Source organism: Aphanomyces invadans, assembly GCF_000520115.1.
Source record: "Aphanomyces invadans strain NJM9701 unplaced genomic scaffold supercont1.44, whole genome shotgun sequence".
Lineage (NCBI taxonomy): Eukaryota > Oomycota > Saprolegniomycetes > Saprolegniales > Verrucalvaceae > Aphanomyces > Aphanomyces invadans.
Genome location: NW_008580189.1, coordinates 114,730 through 123,843, shown reverse-complemented (window position 1 = coordinate 123,843; position 9,114 = coordinate 114,730). Strand labels below are relative to the sequence as shown.

Below are 9,114 nucleotides of genomic sequence, written 5' to 3'. Positions count from 1 at the left end.
TTGTCGCCGTATCGCTTGGCGAGGTCGTTGGTGAGCTCGGGCGGCGCAAATATCTTCATGCCCCACTTGACTGGCGAGGCAATGTTGGCATCCACGACCAACAACCACAGCTTCAGGTCGAAGATGAATTTGCCCACCGTGATGAGTCCGCACATGACACACGACGCTCGATCAACGACCCACGCCCCGTTGGCGAGCGTCTCCTTGTGGAGGAAAGCGGTCGCAGTCCCCGACAGCAACAAGTGGCCGTTGTACGACTTTGGCTGGGAAGGGCGGATGCACTGCCAGAGCCGGACGGCGACGAACGCTCCTGCGATGCACGCCAACTGAATGAAGACGTACGTGACCGCACGAGTGTAGTCGCCGATCGCAACGAATCCGCTCTCGCACACAATTTGTCTGGTGCGCATCGTGACGAAGCACTGTCGGTCGATGTTGGCCTCGACTTTGTACGGACTCGACACGTCGTACAAGAGGTAGATGAGCCACCCCAAGCACGTGCTGATCGGAGCAAAGTGCGGCTGCGAGTTGCGCGTCAGCAGCAGCAAAAAGTCGTTGACGACGTACGAAATCCACATCGCTTCGCCGCTGACCAACATGCTCTGGACAAACGTCCGAGGTGCAAACTCAAACTGCGTGTACTCGTTGTGGACGCGAAAGATCAACGGCGACGTGCTCAGGACAACGACCGCCGTCATCCCACGCACCAAGAGGAACGGTCGACCGAGCCACACGGCGCCAACGATACGGTTGAATCGAAACAGGTTGCGCCCGACGATGCGACCGCGCAGGTACATGCTGTACAGAGTCACGAGGGTGCCGACCGACAACAATACGACGCTGACGACGACGGACACGACCCACAGGTACTGGCACGCGCTCTTCGGGACTTCCAACGCTCGCGCTTCGTTGATGATCGGATCGTACTTGTCCGACACAAGCGGTAGGATGCGCCAGTCGCCTTCGAACGACACGACTTCGCGTGCGCCGGTGGCCCACTCGAGCAAGTAGATCCACCCAAAAAAGTCCCACGAACTTGGAGTTGAAGAGAGCAGCGTTTGGAACAAGAATGCGTTGGTTTCGTCCGTGGCATGGATGGCGAGCTGCATCGTCCCCACGCCCAGCTTGACCACGTCGTCGCGTGCGGCGTTGATTTGACCGACCCATTCGTCGTGCATGGCGTACACGTCACGGAATGCCTTTGCCGCGGTGGCCGCGGGCGTCACCACCGCTGCGCACTCGTGGGCCATGGTTGGGCACTGCGCGCAAATCGTTGCCGCGGACGGCGCGGGGCTCGACGCCAGCAGGGCAAATATCGAGTTGAACGCATTCAGCACCATCGTGTGGCGCACTTGCTTGGTGCAGGACACGTCGTAGGCAAAGGAAGACTGAACAAACGGCATCGGGTCTCGAAGTGGGCAGGTGGGATCTCCACCAAAGTACAAGTACGGCTCGGCGGTCCACGGAGTCGGGACAGGATCGGTTTTGTACTCGGGAATGACGTTTACAGCGCCGTAGAAACTGTCGCTGGCTTGGGCCATGACGGACAACTGCGCTTGATATGTGGAAGCGAGCGTCATGAGCGATGGCGGCGCGAACACTAGAAACAAGTCGATCGAGCCAAACGGTCCGATGCCAGCACTGACCATCTGGACGCCTGGAAGGTCTGGCAGGTTGTAGAACAGCTCAAAGTCTGGCCAGCAGTCGCCCGGGATCGGATTCCACGGGGCTTTGCACGGGTCGCAGTCGTACGTGTCAGGATTCGCCAGGTAATCGTCGTAGCTGCACGGTGGGGTAAACTGCTGGTTATCCGGGTCGCTGCGCACGAGGCTATACCCCATCCACGCGCCAAGGTTGATATCGTTCCACGGTAACCAACACATAACGATCGTGGTCCACAGCGCCCCGCGCGACTTGGTCGGCACGCTCTTGATCGAAATCGCCTGGTTGCCGCCAAACGCGTTCTGGATGTGAATCCTTTCTTGGATGCCCCACGATAAGATGTTGTTGTACTGGAGCGTATAGTGCGTCAGCCCTGCACGCTCCCACACCGCGACTTCGGACGCCACGTCCTTGAACGCGTTCGCCGTGCGGCTGATCCAGGCGTCGCCAGCGGCGCTCTTTCGCAACGCGTTCCCGATCGTGATGTTGAACTCGCTTTCCTTTGCCGCCATCCACGTCTTCCAGTTGATCATCCTGGCCGTCGATTCAAAGTAGACTGCTGCGTTCGCCCGGTACCGGTCGATGCATCGCTTTTGACGCATTTTCGTGTGCGCCATTTCCCACGTGCGGTTAAAGTCCACCCAACAAAATTGCGTCGGAATGCTCATGTCGGGGGCGGCAATTTCTTGGAGGGACGTGAGTACCGTGGTCAGGTTGTGGTATTCTTGATCGAGCACGGTCCGCGGGTACGTGGGTGCGATCCGAATCGGCGAGTAGAACGTCGAGTAGTCGTAGGGGAGGCCAGTTGTTGTGGACGTCAGGTCCAGCGAACGGTTCGCGACAATGTTGAGCTCTCCGTTCACGACGTCGATGATGTACGACTGCGCCCCCGTTGAATTGAATCCCGCCCACCACAAGTCGTTGGCCATGACGGGCGACAGCATGTGCAAGTAAGCGATCGTCAGCGCCAGCGTCAGACCGACATAGCCCAGTCCAGCATACGCCTCGAGCTTCTCAGTCGTCGTCAAGCCGTTGGATGGCGCGGCGCCCTTGCCCAAAGTCGCAGCGTCTGGCGGCGTGTACTTGCATGCTGCGGCAGGCAAGTTGACGGAAAGATTGCCGGATGCATCCTCGGTGCCGTCGACAAGATTGTTGAGCTCCCCGTCGTCGGGTGGCGGACATGGGTGAACCCTACCAGTCTTGGCGGCAGCAGACTGATCCCACCGGCTCGATGGGTGGTCGACCAAGTCCGCCATGGCTGCTGCTGCTGCTGCGGCTTGAATGCCAAGAGCCCAAGTGACGGTCAGAATTCGAGGGGTCGTGCGAAGAGTCGGTCGCAACCGACGAAACTGCCGCAACCAAACGCCCAGGTTGAAACTGCTTCGATGAAACCGATTACGCGAAACTCTGCCCACGGCGTACAACATGTTTTGAAGGGGGCCCTCGAGTCGCCCCAACTCATGCATTTGCCTCGTCAGCGAATGAATTGGCGATGCATGGCTCTGCCGTGCCACTTCGTCTGCAATGACACCAAGCAAAACGTCGAAACGAATGACGTTGTGTGCTTGGTGTGTGCTGAGGTGCGGTGGTGGTTCACGCCACCTGTCGTCGGCATTGGCTGTGCTATTCTTAGAGTTGGAAGTGGCGATAGTCTTGCAGTCAGCAGCCAAGTGGTCAGGTTCTGCGGCTAAGGGCTCCATCAAAGATTTTTATCGGCTCGGTGGATGGTCGGCCCAGTTCGCCATGGCAGCTCCTGCTTGCATGCCAAGAGCCCAACAGTTGGTCACAGTTGAGTCGAGCAACGAATCGGTCAGAAAATGGCGAAACTGATGCCACCAACCCTCCAGGGTGAAACTGCTTCGATGAAACCGATAACTCTGCCCATGACGTGCTTGAAGGGGACGCGAGTCGCCCCCATTCATGCGCGTTGCCACGTCAGCGAACGAATCGACGATGCATCGCTCTGCCGTGCCGCTTCGTTTGCAATTATTCCAAGCAAAACGTCGATACGAATGACGTCGTGTGCATGTTGACGGTGGTTCACGACAACTATTGGCATAGTCTAGCCTATTCTAGTAGCTGTGCAGGCCACAGTATGGCGCTCTTCCGGCAGCCAGCAGCACATGACCGCGCGCCAAAATTCTGCGGTCGAACGCTACATGAATCAAGTTGTGCGCACCAGGGAGCCCCGAACACTTTGCTACTTGGTTGTGCTGCGGCGGCGCGGGAAACAACACAGTATGTCCATCTTCCCAATCATCCAAGGTGGCCGATGGTCCTCCTTCGCCCTCCACGGGAAGTGTTTGTAGCAAACGCAGCAGACGAACCACCACGCTACCAAGTCTACCCTTGGGCTATAGCCACCATTGACAATGACAAAGGATGTGTCGGGAGGAGGTGGGGGGGGGCTGGCTGGTCTGCTGCGCAGAGCTTGAGCGGAATTTTCTGAGGGGAGCTCGAAAGTTGAGTTGACAGAGGTGGCGTTCTGGGCTCGCCACGATCATTACATCGTACACCACACTATGGCAGAGTGTGACGTTGAACCGTTGGATATCGGCAGCGAGCCGAGCCGCATGACGCTCAAGCGCTCGAACGATTCTCCGACAGTCCATGCAAAAAACAGCCTCCTCGACCTTGGCAAACGACCTGGCCACGCCATCGTGGCCTTGCTTGCCCTTGGCGGCACACTGCCTGCACGGACAGTGGTTTTGCCCACGGCTCGGGACAATCGGATGGTCATCCTGCTGCGCCGTATCAGGCCCACGTATTTTGCTGTCGACTCTGGTAGTTAGCGCTCAATTCGTCCCTGGACGACGTTCTGGCTGACGAAGTTCATGTCGTCTGTCATGGTGCATCTCCGTCATCGACGACTTGCTTCACCCGTGGCGACGCAGTTCGCGCTGACGTACGCTTCCAAGAGCTCCCACTTGACGTGGGTGTGTCCCGCGAGGCGCCGCCTTCCCAGCACCACGTCACGACTGAATGCGGCAACGATGCCATGGACTGGCAGGTTGCGTGTGTCGCAGTGGCAAGACAACGATCGGCTGATTCTTTGCGAGATGCCGACGTTGCCTGTTGCAAACACTTGACATCCTCCTGATGGCACGCGAGGCGCCTGCGGAATAGACGAGGCGTCGGGCGATCCTGAGCATCCAAATCAGCGGTGTCACTCGCGCGGTGGACCTCACGTGCGACGACGGTGGCATGTGAGGGACGCGACATCGGCACCACCCCAGGGAATGCCCGCTGGCGCTGCCCGTGACAGAATGCTTACAGCAGTGGTTGAATGCAACGAATTCAATCGACGTGATTTTTCCAAGTTTCGGTGGCAATACATGGAGCTTCATTCGATCTTTTCGTGTGTCTATCATGGCGCATGGCAGGCCCTTGAGGCACGGACATTGCCACCGGGGGCGTTATTCGGGCTTTTCTTGGGCCAACTCGGCCGCCAAGGCGACGTAGTCGACTTCTTTTCGCCGACGTTTGGATGTTCGGGTCGACGACGGCTCGTCGGTGGAAGCGTCAACTTGAGGGCAGCTTGTTCGTGCCGAGGGTTCTTCCGTCGGCTTGGGTGCTTTTTTCTTGGCCGACGCTTCCAGAATCAAGGCAGCTTCGCACTGGGCTTCATGCGCCATCTCGTCTTCGTTCCACGGTTCCGTCGTCTGGGCTCCAGCCACCAACGCTCGTGCGTGCGCCGCGACGCTACATGGAAAACACAGAGTCGTTGCCGCATGCGCCACGCGTATCGAGCAGGATGGCGGACCTGCGGCAGAATGGCGACGCCACTCGCCCGTGAAAGTTGTAGCCGCCTTCAAGGACCGATATCACTCGGCCATTGCACACTGTGTTGGCGACCTTGACTACGCTCTGTGTGAGCCATTCGAAGTCGTGCTCCATCAAGCCTACATAGCTGCACAACCATCGTCAGCCCTGGACTCAAACGGCCCAGACGATACGCACCCCCAGTTGACGTTTTCAGAGCGATGGCCGTCAAATCCAGCCGAGAGGAAGATGATGTCGGGCTGAAAGGCCACGACTTGGGGTAAAATGTCGCTGCGAAACACGCGGCGCCACTCTTGACGTGCCAAGTTTCCTCGTTGGTACGGCAGGCCGACGTTGACAACGAGCGGCTCGGACGGCGCGGCCAACTCGCCGAGATTCAAAATCGGCGTCGATTCGCCAGAACCAGGATAGAACCACGCGCCGGCAAACTGGCCAGGCGGGTATTCCTGCTTGGGGTCCTTGGGGCCATACCCGTGGACTGAGCAGAAAAACACGTTGGCTGCGTCGTCGGCGCTGCGCCACGGTTTGTACTGGTGGGTGCGGTGGGTGCCCGACACGAACGGCGTTTCAAAGGAATGGTCCTGCACCCGGTGCACGAGGTGGCGGATGCATTCTTCCGTGCCGTTGCCATGGTGCACGTCAAAGTCAACGATCGCGACTTTGTGGATTCCCTGCCGCAGCTCCAAAGACATGGGAAATGGGACGGATACCTTGACGCACCTGCGACTTGAAGTGGCTGCGGGCGTACGCCGCCCCGATCGCAACGTTGTTGAGCAGGCAAAAGCCATGGCTACCCACGCGATCGTGGTCGCAAGTTACCTTTCCCACCGGTCCGGCATGGTGGCCAGGCGGTCGGACGATGCAAAATGCATTGCGAGTCGTGCCTGCCACGACCTAGACAGAACAACGGAACGTTGGGAAATGGATGGTCATGGCGGTGCCGAGGCCATTCAAGGCATCCTAGCTCCATGTTCAGCGCGGCATGGAACGCACTCTGTCCACAGCAGCACACACGTTGCCCGCCGCCCGCAGCGCCGCTTCGTACGACTGCGAGGACAGCGCTGTGTCTGGATCCAAGCAATAGGACGCCAGGTCGTCCGCCGTCATCTACACGTGCGATTTGAAACAATGGTCAGCCACATGGGGGTTGATGGGAATTGGAAGGGGGCGTACGTCCGGCGGGATGCGGCCGCAGAGGCCCTTGAGCTTTTCAACGTAAGCCACGTCATGAATCCGCAGCACGTCGGCGATGTCGGCCTTGGGAATGTCGTGGTCCCATTGGACTGGATGCAGCTCGGGGGTGTTGGTGAATTCCGTGGTGCGCAGGATGCCGAGCCCGGGCAACACCAAACTCTTCATGCGTTCGTAGTTTTCGGGAGGTGGCTCGTCCTTGCCGCGAACGTGGCCTGCCATCGGCAAGTGCTCCATTGCGTCTGGATGGTACAGGAAAGCACACGTCCGGCTGTCGGTCGCGGGAATGCGATGGCGCTCCGCGGCATTGAAGACGTCCAGAGGGGTTTCATTGAGGCCGTTTTTGCATGTTGACGTGCGCCAGTCGGGGTCTAGCATGGGCAAAATTGTGGATGCAGCTGGCGAAGCAGCGGCCTGATGGAGCGGCGTCACACCAAACGACGTTGGGGCTGTGACGTCGACGTGGTGGTCGTGAACGAGGGCGCGCAGCACATCGAGGCTGCGAAACTTGATGGCAACATGCACAGGGCGTTCGCTGACGCGGTTGCGGACTTCAAGCGCTGTCGCGGGCGGATCCAGTAGCTCGAGTACGTCGACCACGTTCGCCATGGCTGCGACGTGAAAGATTGTGTTGCCGACGTCGTCTTTGGTGTGGGTGGCGGATTCCATGAATGTCTCACACTTGAGCAAGTCGCGGAGGAATGGCAACAGGATGCCGCGATGCTCTGCAAACGTGCACATGCGGAGGACGAGGTGGAGCGTCGGGGTGCCGTTGCAGGCAGTGTCGAGACTCAGGGCATCAGCCCCAAACGACCAAAGATACGACAACACCGACTGGACTGGGTGCAATACTGCCGTGTGAAGCGGCGTGCAACCCATGTCGTCGATCTCCTTGAGAGAGACGAGGAAACCTTCCTCGTCCTCGTCCAGGGCGGCCTTCAGGACGTCGACGTTACCCAACTCAACGAGGTCATGCATCCAGAACTCTGCAAACATGCTGGCACTGCTTCCTCCATCTTCGTACTCGCCATCAGACTCGCGATTCGTCGCTGGCGCCGGGTCATCTTGCTTGGCGTCGGCCATCAGCTCGTTCGCTTCGAACTTCGGGTCAACGTCGCGTTTTGTAAGCGAAAATTTGCTTCTTGTTGTGAATATTTAGCAAAGTTCGGCAGAAAAAGAGAGAAAATTTGCTGGCTAAAAAGTTTATTTTTTCAAAATTGAGACATTTGATTGGTGGAAAGTTCCCGCCGCACCAAATCTTCTCCCAGTCCCATATCTGTGGTGGGCGGTGCAGTAGGCGCGGACAGAGAGATGTCGTACAACGGAGTGGGGCTGCGCACGGCGCGCGGGTCGGGCACGAATGGGTATGTGATGCGAAACTTGAGCTATGTGAAGCCTGCGCACATCCGTGAACGCGAGCGGCAGGCGCAGATGAAGTACGCGATGCTGGAAGAGCCGCACAACAAGCACCCCGTGAACAAGCAAATTTTGCTGCACGAGAAGAAGCGACAGGTTGAGGTCAAGGTGATGGAGCTTCGCGACGAGCTGGAAGAACAAGGTTGTGACGACGATGAAATTGAGGAAAAGTGTGCTGCGTTTCGTGAGAAGATTCGAGCGCGCATGGAGACTGATGCACGGCGCCTTGACGACTCGAAGCACGCCAGTAGTCACGCCAAGGCCATGAAAAAAGAGAAGGAACTCGCTGCTCTCAAGGACGCCTTTGGTATCCGAGACAATTATGTGGAAGGCACAAGTTTCGACGTCGATTTGCAAGAACAGCGCCGGCTCGAACGGTTGAATGAGTACGATCGCAAACAGCGCGAGCGCGAAGAGCGGGCGAACCGACCTCGACTGCAAAACAACGACAGGCAATTGTCGCCATCGTCCAAGAAGGACGCAAAGAAGAATGCAAAGAAGGACTCGAAGAAGGACTCGAGGTCGAAGGAGAAACGTCGTCGTCCCCAGCGCTCTCCGTCATCCTCATCAAGCTCGTCAACATCATCATCGAGTTCGTCTTCATCTTCCAGCGATTCGTCCTCCTCGAGCGAATCCGAGTCGGAACGCAAGCCAAGAATCCGTCGAATGAGCACCAAGGACAAAACTCGATCGAAGAGCCGAGACAAGTCTCCGCTGCAGTCGTCCTCCGCACCTGCAGGTCTTCGACCCTCCTCACCTTCGGCTAAGACCTCTCCAGTCAAAACTCTCGATGCCGATCGAAAACGCAAAGTCCGATCGCCCCCGTCACGTTCGCCAGTCGCAGTCAAGCGCCATGCTCGGACACCAACCCCGCCGCGAGCACGGTCCCGAAGCCCCGTACGAGGCCGGCGAAGTCCCAGTTCGTCCCGAAGTCGGTCGCCTCGTCCTGTTTCTCGCCGTCGCTACTCGCGGTCTCCTCCCCGTCGTAGTTTCAGTCGAAGCCGTAGCCGGTCGCCACGATGGCGACGGGACAGTCGCAGCCAATCCCCGGTGCGCCGTCGC

At 58.4% G+C, this 9,114-nt stretch overlaps 3 protein-coding genes across 4 annotated transcripts in view; 1 reads left to right on the top strand and 2 right to left on the bottom strand.

Annotated features, from left to right (window-relative positions):
* The window catches only part of H310_12850 (hypothetical protein), a gene marked incomplete at both ends in the record, with an annotated part of 6,366 nt that extends 3,448 nt beyond the window's left edge, over window positions 1–2,918 (bottom strand). Inside the window, one exon of the mRNA XM_008880062.1 lies at window positions 138–2,918. Coding sequence (XP_008878284.1) covers window positions 138–2,918 — 2,781 coding nt within the window. The remainder of the gene's footprint in view (window positions 1–137) is intronic.
* A 2,025-nt stretch (window positions 2,919–4,943) lies between these two features.
* H310_12849 lies at window positions 4,944–7,744 on the bottom strand. 2 transcript variants are annotated; one of them, XM_008880061.1, is made up of 6 exons: window positions 6,619–7,744; window positions 6,439–6,552; window positions 6,166–6,339; window positions 5,623–6,116; window positions 5,426–5,572; window positions 4,944–5,364 (listed from the first exon to the last, which is right to left on the bottom strand). In XM_008880061.1, exons 1-6 carry the CDS (start codon window positions 7,717–7,719, stop codon window positions 5,079–5,081), a joined length of 2,316 nt encoding a protein of 771 aa, XP_008878283.1. In that variant the 5' UTR covers window positions 7,720–7,744; the 3' UTR covers window positions 4,944–5,078. The 2 variants fall into 2 exon arrangements, with proteins under 2 accessions (XP_008878283.1, XP_008878282.1); XM_008880060.1 differs by having other exon boundaries at window positions 4,944–5,572.
* Window positions 7,745–7,947: 203 nt separating this feature from the next.
* On the top strand, window positions 7,948–8,819 carry H310_12848 (hypothetical protein; the record flags this gene model as incomplete). The annotated part of the gene is made up of 2 exons (XM_008880059.1): window positions 7,948–8,429; window positions 8,468–8,819. The coding sequence occupies 2 exons, from the start codon at window positions 7,948–7,950 to the stop codon at window positions 8,817–8,819; spliced, it is 834 nt and encodes a 277-aa protein (XP_008878281.1).
* Between the last annotated feature and the right edge of the window lie 295 nt (window positions 8,820–9,114).

Excerpts from the sequence above, each read along its gene's own strand:
- H310_12849 (XM_008880061.1), bottom strand. The coding sequence starts at position 7,719 with ATGGCCGACGCCAAGCAAGATGACCCGGCGCCAGCGACGAATCGCGAG. Across the intron at positions 6,553-6,618 it reads GCGGCCGCATCCCGCCGGAC|ATGACGGCGGACGACCTGGC; the intron begins GTACGCCCCCTT and ends TCGCACGTGTAG. Across the intron at positions 5,365-5,425 it reads GCGTCGCCATTCTGCCGCAG|CGTCGCGGCGCACGCACGAG; the intron begins GTCCGCCATCCT and ends TTTTCCATGTAG.